This window comes from Carassius gibelio, chromosome A4, assembly GCF_023724105.1.
Source record: "Carassius gibelio isolate Cgi1373 ecotype wild population from Czech Republic chromosome A4, carGib1.2-hapl.c, whole genome shotgun sequence".
In the NCBI taxonomy this organism is placed as follows: Eukaryota; Metazoa; Chordata; class Actinopteri; order Cypriniformes; family Cyprinidae; genus Carassius; species Carassius gibelio.
This window is the reverse complement of record NC_068374.1, coordinates 15,543,772-15,559,765: the sequence shown is the minus strand read 5'-3', so window position 1 is coordinate 15,559,765 and position 15,994 is coordinate 15,543,772. Positions and strand designations below refer to the sequence as shown.

At 35.0% G+C, this 15,994-nt stretch overlaps 1 protein-coding gene across 1 annotated transcript in view; it reads right to left on the bottom strand.

The window, feature by feature from the left end:
* Nucleotides 1–2,280: 2,280 nt before the first annotated feature.
* LOC127971785 (gastrula zinc finger protein XlCGF57.1) overlaps nucleotides 2,281–15,994 on the bottom strand; it is a 28,471-nt gene continuing 14,757 nt past the window's right edge. The window contains exon 3 of the mRNA XM_052575014.1: nucleotides 2,281–4,001. Coding sequence (XP_052430974.1) covers nucleotides 2,461–4,001 — 1,541 coding nt within the window. The 3' untranslated portion in view covers nucleotides 2,281–2,460. The remainder of the gene's footprint in view (nucleotides 4,002–15,994) is intronic.

Sequence of the window (15,994 nt, the reverse complement as noted above, 5' to 3'; positions counted from 1 at the left end):
TACTGTACATTATTGGAGGTCCTCTATAACACACCTCTCTCAAACGGTCACTGATTGGCAGAGTGACACTGTGATTGCATTGTGATTGGCCGATCACTGCAAGCACTTCTTTGAAAATAACACCCCTTTCCATAATTGTGAGCTTCTTCTTTCAAAATAAATGTAAAGGCAGTTAATTATGTCCTTAGTTTTACCAGTGGTGATTGGTGTGTGATTGGAGTAATAATTGAAATTGCATCATACGACCTCTTTAAACTGTTGATGTCTGCCATCTTAATCTTATTCCAGTTTTAAAGTCAGTATTTTTGAACTAAGTCTGGATATTCGGTGCTGTGCACTGTTGTTTATCACCCACCCAAATACAACAAGTACTTATCTATGATTTTTCTGATTTTCTGGCTTGAATCATGCCAAAATATGATCAGGTGTTAATTGCTGGGGATTTTAATATCCATGTGCGCTGTCCCACCAAGACTTTGGCTAAAGCTTTTTTCAATCTTGTGGAGTCCTTTAACTTAACTCAGTTTGTGGATAATTTCACACATAAATTTGGTTTTATCATATGGCTTGCCTATTGGTTATATTCGGTATGACCATATAAGCCCATATCTGTTAACACTGCACTGGCTTCCTATCAAACATCATGTAGATTTTAACATCTTGCTTATTACTTCTAATGACCCGAATGGTTTATCACCTTAGTAATTGAACAAGGTCTTATTGCACTATAGTCCTCCACGTCCTCTGTGTTCTCAAAAATTTGATAATACCTAAAATATCTAAATCAACTGCGGGCGGCAGATCCTTTTCCTATTTACCACCCAAACTCTGGAATAACCTACCTAACATTGTTCAAGAGGCAGATAATATCTAGATTAAAGACCCATTTCTTTAACCTGGCTTACACATAACACTAGGTACTGGGAACACTTCCCATAGCACACAATGTACTTGCTACTTCATTAGAAGAATGGTATCTACACTTATATAAGTCTGTTTCTCTTTTATTCCGAGGTCACCGTAGCCACCAGATCCAGTTTGTATCCAGCCTTGAATGTCAGCGGAGACCAGGATAACTAGGCTTAAAGCTCTTCACATCGGGTAACCACAAGCATGAGCGCTAATGAAGAGCAATGCAAGATAAAGCAAACGCCAAATTAAAAACACGTTTCAGGTTTCAATCGGCCAATATCCTGACGATTATTTTTAATTAATCGACAAAGGTGGATATCGTTATCGAGATTAAAATATGATTAATTGTGCAGCCCTTTCTCTAAAGACGCATCCATGCAGAGAGAGTCGGCAACGTGCATGTCATCTTGCAGCCGACAAGAAATCATTTGTTTATTAATAAATTATAAAAATGTAAACTTTTTCAGAGTTAATAGGTTACTTCTGCCTGAGCTTTGTTGCAAATTTAATGGGTGTGCTTGTTTGGCCACCTACTGTAAGAATGTGTAAGACATTAGGGGTTTTAGCACTTTGTAGTTCTAGGAACTAACCAGCAGGTTAGTTCCTAACATTTAAATTTTACATTTATGCATTTTGCAGATGCTTTTATTGCGTTCAAGCTGACTTTTAATTTATTTAACATGTGTTCCCTGGGAATCAAACATACAACCTTGCGCTGTTAACACAATGCTCTACCATTTGAGCCACAGGAACACTAAAAGAACCAATTTCTCCCTTGGGCCATTTTTCTGGTTGCATTCGCACAAGCAGCAGGAATTCTGGAGCGGCTGACAGCGATGTCTAATTATAACAGAGATGGAGATGTAAACGCACAATTTACATGATTGCAAGAGAAAAAATTTGGGCTAAGAGACTCATTTTTTCATGCCAACTTGCATTGTTATATATCATCGAAGAAGAGAAAAGAATACAACACTGCAGAAAACAAGGAAAATGCTGTTATCGCTGTTATCCATGTTTGTGGAGTAAATGTTTACATGGTTTTTTAAAGATGACGGGTGGCCGGTGTTTTGTGTGTGTTTGGCCAGTCAGCGTATTCTTACGTCACTGATAGTTCCTATAGAACTCTTTTAAACCCTGCTCTGAAGTAGATTTCTGGGGAACTAAAACAGTTCCTAGTACCTGTTGTTCAAAAACGCCAAAAAGGGGGTAGCTCCACAATTAGTTCAGGTACTATGAAAATGTTCCCGCTGTGCGAAAGGCCCTAGTGTTAAGCTATAAGGCAACCCCCAACGAGAAACAGCTCCAGTTGCCAACAGTAGCCAAATTCAGGTTCAGACTGAAAACATGTTTAAAGCAAAAGTTAAATCAGATAATACCACGTTCATTATTTCATTCAGTTTGTCTTTTAATTTCTGAATGCTCATTTACATTGTGGCATTTCACAGCAAGATATAATTTTGTAATAAATTAATATAAATATCATTAATACTAATAATAAAAAAATTAAGTTTAAAACAATCAAATATGAGTGATGAGCTATACATTTTACAAGTAATTTCGCACAATACATATTTCCTGGTGCCATTTTAAATTGCTGAGCCATTTAAAACACTTTCCACATATAGAACACAAATAGGATCTCACATATCCATGACTTTTCAGGTGCGTCTGTAAGTTTGATGCCAGTAGAAATTTTTTATTGCACTGAACATAATCAAATCTCTTTCCTCTGGAGTGAATGCGCAGATGCTTTTTAAAATTACTGCTGTTTCTAAACCTCTTGTTACCCTCAGAAATCGGCAGTTTCTTTAGAGAATGAGTTTGCAAATGACGTTTCAGGTCTCTTTGATAGGTAAAACTCATTTTACACTGAAGACACGTGAAAGGCCTCTCTCCAGTGTGAACCCTTACGTGAGTCTGAAGGTTTCCTTTACGTGAGAAGCTTTTTCCACACTGGAGACAAATATAAGGCTTCTCTCCAGTGTGAACTCTTATGTGAATCTCAAGGTTTGCTGCGTTTATGCAAGACTTGCCACAGTGATGGCACATGAAAGGGTTTGCTCCAGTGTTATTACAGTGGGTTATTACATGATTCTTAAGTTCTTTACTGTCTGGGAAACTCCTTCCACACTGATGACACAGAAAACAGTTCTCTCTCGAGTGAATTCTCACGTGGTAATTAAGCGTTACTTTATGTCTGAAGCTCTTTCCACACTGATCACACGTGTAGGGCTTCTCTCCAGTGTGAATCCTCATGTGAACCTTAAAGTTTCCATTAAGTGTGAAACTCTTTCCACAGAGATGGCACATAAAAGGCTTCTTTCCGGTGTCAGTTTCTACATGATTTTTAAGGCGTTTCCTGTTTGTGAAACTCTTTGGCTTCTCTCCAGTGTGAATTTTGACAGGAGTCTTAAGACCACCCTTTTGTGAGAAGTGAGGTCCAGTGTGACATTTAATGTGGGCATTAAGGGTTCCTTTACGTGTAAAATTCTTTCCACACTGAGAGCATGTGTAAGGCTTCTCTCTGGTGTGAATTCTCATGTGAGTCTTAAGACTTTCTTTTCGCGAGAAGGTGTTTCCACACTGTTTGCAGGTATAAGGCTTCTCTCCAGTGTGAATTCTCATGTGGGTATTAAGGGTTCCTTTGCGTGTAAAACTGTTTCCACACTGAGGGCAAGTATAAGGTTTCTCTCCAGTGTGAAATCTCATGTGAGTCTTAAGACTTCCTTTTTGTGAGAAGTGGTTCCCACACTGTTTGCAGGTGTAACGGTTCTCTCCAGTGTGAATTTTCATGTGGGTTTTAAGGTTGCCTTTATGGGTAAAACCTTTTCCACACTGAGGGCACGTGTAATGCTTCTCATCTGTGTGAATTTTCATGTGGACATTAAGGTTTCCTTTTTGAGTGAAACTTTTTCCACACTGAAAGCAGGTGAAATAACTTCCAGCTGTTTGAGCTCTTTTTTGTGAGGACGTCTGTGTGCAACTAAAAGATCTTTCACCATTTATAAAATCACGATGTTTCTCATACTGGTCTTTCTCTTCTATTTCATTCGATTCTTGACTCTCCTCTTTCAAGGCCATCAAATCTATGATGATGAAAAGGAAAAAAAAAAGACAAACACTAGTAAATGTCATTTTAATGGCACAAAACAACATACATCAAAGCCAACATAAAAACATTAAGGTATCAAAACTACCGTAAAATTTTTTAATTAATATTTATGCTAGATCTTATGAACTAAGCTACAGAAAGAGTTGTTACTAGAAATCTCAGAACCTTTTTTCAGTATTGTTAATTTTAGGACTTTATGAAAAACTGTTCAAACACAGCTTTCCCCAGGAGAACTGGTTTATTATAGAGGTATTACTGCCATTCATGTCTACATTATTTAAAAAAATAGTGTCCCCTTAACTGTTTAGTTTTGCAGAGAAACTATATTTGTGAACCACTTAAGTAGGAATTTAAGCCGAATCGTAATACAGAAGCTTATAACAGTTACATCTCTCTTCTAGTGCTATTAGATCTTTTGAAAACAGACCAGGGCTGTAAAAACAATTACCACATAGCACTTGTGCTACAGAGTTTGAAAGTTTTGTAGCACGACACACAATTGTGTGAATGTTACATCTCTGTAAACAACCACAAGTAGTGCAGTTTAAATAGGCATGTGGCCTTCAAAGGACATTAATATTACATACAGGACACACAAAACTAATAAATATTTTCAGAGAAACATTTATTCATTTGCCCAAAGCAGCAGACTGCAAAAAACATAAAATCTTATGCCTGACATTGTCAATTTTGTTTATATAGCCCGATATCACAATCCAAACAACATCCATTAATGAAAATGTCATGAAATGACCACTTTGACCAGTAGATGGCTGCAGAGGATCACTCATTAGCTCATTTGACAATTATTGTCATGTTTTGCTTTTGGATTACAAAATGACTATTAAAGCTGCAAGCAGCGATGAACGGGCCCTCGCACCCGGGCTCACCGCCATCGTGTGGCTTTAGTAAAAAGGTGAACGTTGAGAAATATGCATTTAATGTCCTAAATATAAGTGGAATATATCAAAGTATATCCCATATATGTGCCAATCTTACCGTTGCCAGCAGGTGGCGCTATCATTATAATGGAATATTGGCCTTCAGAGGTGTTCAGGCCAGGACTCTTATCAAACATGTGAAGTTTGGGGAAGATTGAACATTTTATGCTTGAGTTACAACAACTTCTCTTGCTGTGGCAAGACATCAAATTTTGTCATGGCGCCATGGAAATGCCCTTTAACAAAAACTCAAGATCTCCAAAAGTTAACATTGCACAGGCCTTTAGATTAGACTGACCACAAAATCTATGTTAATCTCAAAATAATTATAGGAGTAGTTTGTTGCAGCGTAAAACATGTCACTTCCTGTTGCCAATAGGTGGCGCTATGACTATAACTGAATGTGGGCATGTAGATCTGTTAAGGGCAGAAATTTTATCTAACATGTGAAGTTTGGGGCAGATTGGACATTGTATGTCTGAGTTACAGCAACTTCCTTTTTCATGGCGAAACATCGAAATTTGTCAGGCCGCCATGGACACGCCCTTTAACGAAATCTAAAGATCTTCGCAATTTAACATCGCAAAGGGCTTAAGATTACACTGACCAGGTTTGGTGTTGATCTGAATAAATCTCTAGGAGGAGTTCGTTAAAGTACAACTCCTGAAAATGGCAAAAACAACGCCAATTTTGCAGAGAAAATTCTAAATATCCGACTTCCTGTTGGGATTCGGATTTCGTACCAAGAGACTTTTTTGTAGGTATTGGTGTGTTACATGTGTATACTGATTTTTGTACATGTACGTGAAACATAGCTCGAGGCGCACTCTGTTGAAAGTGTATAGGTGGCGCTATCGAGCCATTTTGCCACACCTGATGGAATTTTGGCCTTCAGATGTGTTCAGGCCAGGACTCTTATCACACATGTGCAGTTTGGGGAAGATCGGACATTTTATGCCTGAGTTATAACATCTTTTATTCCCATGGCGAGACATCGAACTTCGTGACGGCGCCATGGACACGCCTTTTAACGAAAACTCAAGATCTTCACAACTTAACATCGCACAGGCCTTTAGATTAGACTGACCACAAAAAATACATTGATGTCATAAAATTTCTAGGAGTAGTTCATCGCAGTGTAAAATATGTCACTTCCTGTTGCCAGTAGGTCGCGCTATGACTATAACTGAATATGGGCATGTCAATCTGTTCAGGTCAGGAGTCTCATCAAACATGTGAAGTTTGGGGCAGATTGGTCATTGTATGTCTGAGTTATAGCAACTTCCTGTTTCATGGCGAATCATGGAAATTCGCCAGGCCGCCACGGACACGCCCATTAACGAAAACTCAAAAGCTTCGCAATTTAACATCGCAATGGCCTTCAGATTAGGCAAACCAAATTTGGTGTTGATCTGAATGAATCTCTAGGAGGAGTTCGTTAAAATACAACGCATGGAAATGACAAAAATGACACAAAATTTGCTCATAATATTAGTAATAACCGACTTCCTGTTGGGTTTCGGATTTTGCTCCAAGAGACTTTTTTGTAGGTATTGGAGAGTTACATGTGTATACCGATTTTCATACATGTACATGAAACGTAGCTCGAGGCGCACACCGTTGAACGTGTATAGGTGGCGCTGTTGAGCCATTTTGCCACACCCACTTCTGAAACCCATATCAGACGTAAATTTTCGCCAGTTCTGAGGTGTGTGCAAAGTTTCATGACTTTTTGAGTATGTTTTGGCCCTCAAAAATGCGATTCATTTTGGAGAAGTATAATAATAAATATAGCTGCAAGCAGCGATGGCGGGCTCAAGCCACCAATGCCATCGCCACCCCGGTGGCATCAGGTAAACTGTGCCCAGCGGGCACATGCATTCACAATATCCCTCTGGCAGTGAGGTTTTAAAGGATACGCCAGATAAAGGGTTAATCCGAATCATCTAGACTTTAAAATCACATTCACAGAACAATATATATTTAACTTTAGTAACACTTTACAATAAGATTTCATTTATAAACATTATGTTAATATGAACAATATTTATATAACATTCATTCATGTCAGTTCATATTCCAAAATTAAACATTAAAACATTGTTTTATTGTGATTTTTTTTCCAAGCACATTTGACCAATTCCAAACCATATCAATCTTAATAACTACCATTATTTTTCATTAAATCATTTATGAGTGCTATACAATAGTCCAGGAAAGCTGGAAGAGAAAACCTCCTTATATTCATGTGTGCAGAATTATTAGGCATGTTTTCTTTTACAGATGAAATGCGCTAAAAAAAGAGTTTTAACTCAAACTGTAAAGTCGAAAATTATGAAATACCCATGATAAATATCAAACACACATGCAATACAGAAATGGATAAGTTAAGACTTGACCATTGTACAAAAAATGCTGACTGGGTCATGAGGTCAGAAAAGAAGAAGAAAAAAACAGGTCAAGAAGAACTGACAAAAAGAATTGCAAAATAATTAGGAATTAATGTGAAGATTAATTTTTAGTCAATTCTGCAAGACAGACTTTCAGGAAAGGAGGTGGAATAAAAATGAGCTCCTAAATCTTAATCCCGGATTCTGGAAGATATATTCCTCAAACCATCGGACAAGAGGAGGTGCTGCTGGTCCTTCACGAGTCACTCTAATCTGTTCATAAAGCCTATATATAAAGTCTTAATATATAGTATTTCACAATACTTCATGGTATTCTAATTCAATCATTTTTTGGAATCTTAGATCTCTCAGAACCTGGCACATTGTAATTCTGAGACTCCAGGAAAGTGTCAGTTCTGTAAAATGTTGGCGCTGGAGACTAAATGCTCCCTGATAGTTTCACACCTAATTCATTTAACACACACACACACACACACACACACATTACCCACAGTGACAGAGGGACAGAGTGACATCAGATGTATGATAGTTTTTTTTAATTTTCTATCATCCATATAGTGTTGTATAGTCATGAAACTATGCATATTTCCTCAGAATGACTTGTCTTCTATGTGTACATTTTTTTGAAGTGTTTATAAGCTGCACTTTAAAAAAATAAAATACATTTACTGGTTACTTTTTTACTGTTATTTAAAAAAAAAATCACCACGACAAAACCATTCAAGCTATCCAAAATTCATTCGCACCTCTTCTGTAAGATAAATTCTTTAAACAGTGGTAAAAGAGGATGTGGTGCTGATCCTTCAAGAGTCTCTGAAAACGTATCTGTCCATAAAGCCTATAAAGAATTATTCTTAATATACGGTTCACAATACTTCAGCTTGTTTTTCTAATTAAGTGAGGGTCATTTTATCAGTAAAATACATAAAATTCATATTATTTTTCTTTGAAAGATTTCTATAAATGATTTAAATCATACTTGTTTCTACAATAATTATTTAAAAGTAATCCTATAGCTCCATCTGGTGGCCGTTATTGGTACTAAGAATTGCCAGCTTGATTTATAAGTTATGATAGTTTTAATTTTATGCTGGCTCTTGAAAATGATAAAGCTATGAAACTTACTGTGCTTCCTTCAAATGATGACTTCTACGTATATAAAAAATTATGAATAGTTGGAATTAAACATTTTAAAGATATAGTAAAATAACTATTGTATTTTTTTATGTTACTTTAATAAATCGCTATGGCCACACCATTTAAGGTATCCTAAACCCATTCGAAATTTAACATCTTCAGTATATGGCTTCATGTTAAAACAGTTTGGTGTGAACTACTTGTGTCTTCTTGGAGGAGAATTAATTCATTTACAGGCTGAGTTTATCATAAATCCACAATAACATTTCTGAGTTCTGTATCAATCTGTGTTGTTGTTTGTTTATTTTTATTTTATTTATTTTTCATAGGGAGATAACTGACCCTTTACTCTCCTTTTTAATAAATGTGCTTATAAACCAAGAACAAGCTATTTATAGCTGTATTTATAAACTGCTTACTACTGACTATTAATATTGGGACAAGGCTTTATAAAGAATGAACTGACTATTTACTAATGAGTGCAGTTATTATAAAGTGTTATCAATGCATTTGCTAATATTAACAAATTAGACATTATTTTACAGTGTTATCAAATCCCTTAAATGATTTGTAAATGTTTTGTAATGATTTTATTGACCTACAAGCATTTGTGAAAGTTCTGCTTGTATTACAGCTTAGTCTTGATCTGTGAGCTGAACAGATTTACTGTTACATCCATGAGATTATGTAAATTCAAATAAATATCATGTCACAGGATGTCAGAGGTCAGTATCAAATTAATTTGAAATTATTATTTGCAGCACAAATAAGGTTTGTTAGGATTTTTAAAAATCCCTAAAACTGTCAAAAAAGGATAAGGCCTAAGATTTCTATGTGAGTGGCTAAATTTATTTGTTTTTATAACTATAATGCATAAACTATAAAATTATACAAAATGTATAAAAAAGTACAACAGTTATTCTTTTCCAATGTTTTTTATTTATTTAAACTTTTTTTTTTTTTTTTTTTTGATTTACATTTAAAAAAATTAGCCTACTGCATTCATTCTAAACAGCTTGAATAAAACCTGTTAATATTTATTATAGACCACTGTAACTGTGTATAATCTAACAAACAAGTTTATTATGAAAATAAAAGTGTACACCAGATAAATTGGACGATAAAGAAATTGCTAACAATAGCATAATAGAGCATGTTTTAGGTTTTTAGGCGTTTAGATGCAGAAATGGACAAATCAAATGTAAAATAAAATGTAATTGATTTAATTAAATATAGATTAAGTCTTGTTAGAGCAAAATAATAAATAAATACGTACACATATTAAAAAAGCAGCCAAGATGAATGAGTTTAATTTTTTATATAGATTAAAATTGAAGACAGAAGCAGCTGGTATATGCGGTCACTTAATATTCAAATCCAGTAGATCCACTTCAGATTTATTTCTTAACAGTTTATGTCCACGTGGCTGTTTTCGTTTATATTCGCCAAGCTATTATGTATTTTGAAATAATCTTGTCCTTGATGTGTTCGTTCGTACGACGAAAGGCAGAATCCTGCAGCTCGAGAGATATTCTGCCAGTCGCGTTTTCAAGTAGTCTTGCACACTTAAACGGGTCACAAACACCTGCATTTAGCTCTTGTGTTATAATGGGTGTATTGTGTGCATTTATGGCAATATTTTATTTGAAAAAGCTCTTAAACAAGAATAAATTCGTTTGTTTTGAACTTGTGACACTGTAAGCGCTGATCGGAGGCGGTGATTTCAGATAGGCAGCCGCGAATATTTCATTTTCACACAAACAGTTCAAAAACATCTGAATTTAGCTCTTGGTGTGTTCTAATTGGTGAATTGTGTGATATCGCTTTAATTTTTTATTTGTTAAAGCTATAAAACAAAAATAAACTCGTTTTTCTGAGCTCGTCATTCCACACGCTCATGCTCAGAGCGGTGATTCATCTCTCGTGTTTCTCACGTATCACTGACCACACATCAATTATTAATGCGCCCTGACCCGGTAATAATCATATATGTTGGTTTAGCTTGTCAGTGTGAATTAAATCCAAGTATTATTTTGTATTTTAACCGATTTAAAAATGAAACTAAAAGAGAGTCTCCTCCCTTTCAGTCGAATTTCCCTTTAAGGAATTGAACCTGTAGGGGCGCATTTTCTCTCAGACAATGTAAGTCTCAGCACATAATACTCAAACAGAGGGACAGAGTGAGATGAGATGTCTGACAGTTTTTTAATTTTCTGTTATCCATACAGTGTTGTAAAGTCGTGAAACTATCCATATTTACTCAGAATGACTTTTTTTTTGTATGAAAAAAGGTTTTGAAGTGTTTGGAATTTAAAAATGCAGGACAATTAATAATTCCATTTTTACTGTCATTTATAAAAATCACCACGACAAAACCGTTCAAGCTATCCAAAATCCTTTGGCAATTTAAGTTGTTTAAAATGTTTTGGCATCATGTAGACAAAGTTTGGTGTGTATAGTGTTACTCTCCTCTGAGCAGTATGCATTAATTCACAGCTAAATGTAAAAAAAAATCCACATTCAAATCAAAATAGCTGACTTCCTGTTGATCGTAGCTGATGACTGTGAATTAGAAAGTTGTCCGTCTTGATAAGAACAATTTTTGTACCGAGTTTGGTGTCTGTAGCTAAAACTAACCCCCCCACTTTTGACAAAAGGTGGCGCTATAGAGTGTCTCTTCCATGCCCTCTTATGAACTTTTGCCAGTGTCTAGTTATCATAAATACTGATATGTGTTCTGAATTTCATGAAATTCTAAGTATGTTATATGCCTTAAAATCACCTGAGAAGTATTCAAGTTTGACATGTTGCCACGGCAACAATATTTTTAGATATCAATATCCCCCTAGCAGATTAATATAGGCTGTGTTTTAACATTATTCTGATGAAGTTTGAAGCAAATCGAGTAAAAATAAGATGCTGAATACAAAGCATTTTGAAAATGACACACTTCCTGCTGCCAGTTGGTGGCGCTATAACTTTGACTCCTAATAGTCACATATATGCGATCGACATCATACAATGAATAATCTGATGAAGTTTGATTAAAATCAGGAAATGTATGTGGATGGTATTAGACACTTCCTGTTTCTCATTTCTCGCCATAATTTCAACGCCTCGCCACGAGCAAACCGTTTGAGATATCAAAAATCCCCTGGCAATTTTTCATCCCCATTGTCTTGAGATCATGTTGACTGAGTTTGGCGGCAATCGAGTAAAAAACCTATGACAAGTATTTCAAATTCCAGAGCATATGCTTTTTACATAACTCTAAATAGCTGACTTCCTGTTGGGCGGAGCCTATAACATGCAATACGCAAGTTGTTCGGCACGATGAGATCTAAATGTGTACTGAGTTTCATATTAATACGTGCAAGTATGTGTGAGCTATACATCAACATTTATGACTGTGTTCCAGGGGGCGCTGTAGAGCCCCTGTGCCACGCCCAGGTCCCAGCCTCTGCAGGCTCCTTAAGGCCACAGATTCCAAAGTGTGCGCAAACTTTCAAGAGTTTTTGAGTATGTTAAGGACCCCAAAAGCCCCCACAACTTTGACGACAAATATGAATAATAAACCCCAAATAGCCAACTTCCTGTTGGGCGGAGCCTATGATATGCAATTCGAAAGTTGTTTGTATTGATGAGTTCTATATGTGTACCGAGTTTTGTGCGTCTACGTGCAAGTATGTATGATATATGGCCCTCAGCATTCCAGGGGGCGCTGTAGAGCCCCTGTGCCACGCCCGTGTATCAGTCTCTGCCCGGCCCTAATGGCCGCAGGTTCCAATGTGTGTGCCAATTTTCAAGACTTTTTAAGCATGTTAAGGGCCCCAAAAGCCCCCGAAACCTTGAAGAAAAATAATAATAATAAATAATAAATATAGCTGCAAGCAGCGATGGCGGGCTCAAGCCAACAATGCCATCGCCACCCCGGTGGCATCAGGTAAACTGTGCCCAGCGGGCACATGCATTCACAATATCCCTCTGGCAGTGAGGTTTTAAAGGATATGGCGGTTAAAGGGTTAATCCGAATCATCTAGACTTTAAAATCACATTCACAGAACAATATATATATATATATATATATATATATATATATATATATATATATATATATATATATATATATATATAGTAACACTTTACAATAAGATTTCATTTATAAACATTATGTTAACATGAACAATATTTATATAGCATTCATTCATGTCAGTTAATATTCCAAACTTAAACATTAAAACATTGTTTTATTGTGATTTTTTTTCCAAGCACATTTTACCAATTCCAAGCCATATCAATCTTAATAACTACCATTATTTTTTATTTAATCATTTATGAGTGCTATACAATATTCCAGGAAAGCTGGAAGAGAAAAACTCCTTATATTCATGTGCAGAATTATTAGGCATGTTTTCTTTTACAGATGAAATGCGCTAAAAAAGAGTTTTAACTCAAACTGTTTTAACTCAAAGTCGAAAATTATGAAATACCCATGAGAAATATCAAACACAAATGCAATACAGAAATAGATAAGTTAAGACGTGACCATTGTACAAAAATGCTGACTGGGTCATGAGGTCAGAAAAGAAGAAGAAAAAAAAACAGGTCAAGAAGAACTGAGAAAAATAATTGCAAAATAATTAGGAATTAATGTGAAGATTAATTTTTAGTCAATTCTGCAAGACAGACTTTCAGGAACGGAGGTGGAATAAAAATGAGCTCCTAAATCTTAATCCCGGATTCTGGAAGATATATTCCTCAAACCATCGGACAAGAGGAGGTGGTGCTGGTCCTTCACGAGTCACTCCAATCTGTTCATAAAGCCTATATATAAAGTCTTAATATATAGTATTTCACAATACTTCATGGTATTCTAATTAAATCATTTTTTGGAATCTTTGATTTCTCAGAACCTGACACATTGTAATTCTGAGACTCCAGGAAAGTGGCAGTTCTGTAAAATGTTGGCACTGGAGACTAAATGCTCCCTGATAGTTTCACACCTAATTCACTTAACACACACACAAACACACATTACCCACAGTGACAGAGGGACAGAGTGAGATCAGATGTATGATAGTTTTTTAATTTTCTATCATCCATATAGTGTTGTATAGTCATGAAACCATGCATATTTCCTCAGAATGACTTGTCTTCTATGTGTACATTTTTTTGAAGCGTTTAGAAGCTGCACTTAAAAAAATAAAAGACATTTACTGGTTACTTTTTTACTGTTATTTCAAAAAATCACCATGACAAAACCATTCAAGCCATTCAAAATTCATCCCCACCTGTACTGTTAGATACATTCTTTAAACAGTGGTAAAAGAGGATGTGGTGCTGAACCTTCAAGAGTCACTCAAAACGTATCTGTCCATAAAGCCTATAAAGAATTATTCTTAATATACAGTTCACAATACTTCAGCTTGTTATTCTAATTAAGTGAGGGTCATTTTATCAGTAAAATACATAAAATTCATATTATTTTTCTTTGAAAGATTTCTATAAATGATTTAAATCATACTAGTTTCTACAATAATTATTTAAAAGTAATCCTATAGCTCCAGCTGGTGGCCATTATTGGTACTAAGAATTGCAAGCTTGATTTATATGTTATGATAGTTTTAATTTTATGCTGGCTCTTGAAAATGATAAAGCTATGAAACTTACTGTGCTTCCTTCAAATGATGACTTCTACGTATATAAAAAATTATGAAGAGTTGGAATTAAAAATTTTAAAGATATAGTAAAATAACTATTGTATTTTTTATGTTACTTTAATAAATCGCTATGGCCACACCATTTAAGGTATCCTAAACCCATTCGCAATTTAATATCTTCAGTATATTGGCTTCATGTTAAAAAAGTTTGGTGTGAACTACTTGTGTCTTCTTGGAGGAGAATGGATTCATTTACAGGCTGAGTTTATCATAAATCCACAATAACATTTCTGAGTTCTGTATCAATCTGTTGTTGTTTGTTTATTTTCATTTTTTGTATTTTTCATAGGAAGATAACTGACCCTTTACTCTCCTTTTTAATAAATGTGCTTATAAACCAAGAACAAGCTATTTATAGCTGTATTTATAAACTACTACTGACTATTAATATTGGGACAAGGCTTTATGAAGCATGAACTGACTATTTGCAAATGAGTGAAGTTATTATAAAGTGTTATCAATGCATTTGCTAATGTTAACAAATTAAATATTATTTTACAGTGTTATCAAATCCCTTAAATGATTTGTAAGTGTTTTGTAATGATTTTATTTGCCTACAAGCATTTGTGAAAGTTCTGCTTGCATTACAGCTTAGTCTTGATCTGTGAGCTGAACAGATTTACTGTTACATCCATTAGATTATGTAAATTCAAATAAATATCATGTCACAGGATGTCAGAGGTCAGTATCAAATTAGTTTGAAATTATTATTTGCAGCACAAATAAGGTTTTTTAGGATTTTTAAAAATCCCTAAAACTGTCAGAAAAGGATAAGGCCCAAGATTTCTTTGTGAGTGGCTAAATTTGTTTGTTTTTATAACTATAATGCATAAACTATGAAACTATACAAAATGTATAAAAAAGTACAAGTTATTCTTTTCCAATGTTTTTTATTTAATTTATTTTTATTTTTTTATTTTTTTGGATTTACATTTTACAAAATTAGCCTACGGCAATCATTCTAAACAGCTTGAATAAAACCAGTTAATCTTTATTATAGACCACTGTAACTGTGTATAATCTAACAAACGAGTTTATTATGAAAATAAAGTGTGTACACCAGATAAATTGGACGATAAAGAAATTGCTAACAATAGTATAATAGAGCATGTTTTAGGTTTTTAGGCGTTTAGATGCAGAAATGGACAAATCAAATGTAAAATCAAATGTAATTGATTTAATTAAATATAGATTAAGTCTTGTTAGAGCAAAATAATAAATAAATACGTACACACATTAAAAAAGCAGCCAAGATTAATGAGTTTAATTTTTTATATAGATTAAAATTGAAGACAGAAGCAGCTGGTATATGCGGTCACTTAATATTAAAATCCAGTATATCCACTTCAGATTTATTTCTCAACAGTTTATGTTCACGTGGCTGTTTTCGTTTATATTAGCCAAGCTATTATGTATTTTGAAATAATCTTGTCCGTGATGTGTTCGTTCTTAGGACGAAAGGCAGAATCCTGCAGCTCGAGAGAGAAATGTTATTCTGCCAGTCGCGCTTTCAAATAGTCTTGCGCACTTAAACGGGTCACAAACACCTGCATTTAGCTCGTGTTGTGTTATAATGGATGTATTGTGTGCATTTATGGAAATAATTTATTTTGAAAAGCTCTTAAACAAGAATAAATTCGTTTGTTTTGAACTTGTGACACTGTGCGCGCTGATCGGAGGCGGTGATTTCAGACAGGCAGCCGCGAATATTTCATTTTCACACAAACAGTTCAAAAACATCTTAATTTAGCTCTTGGT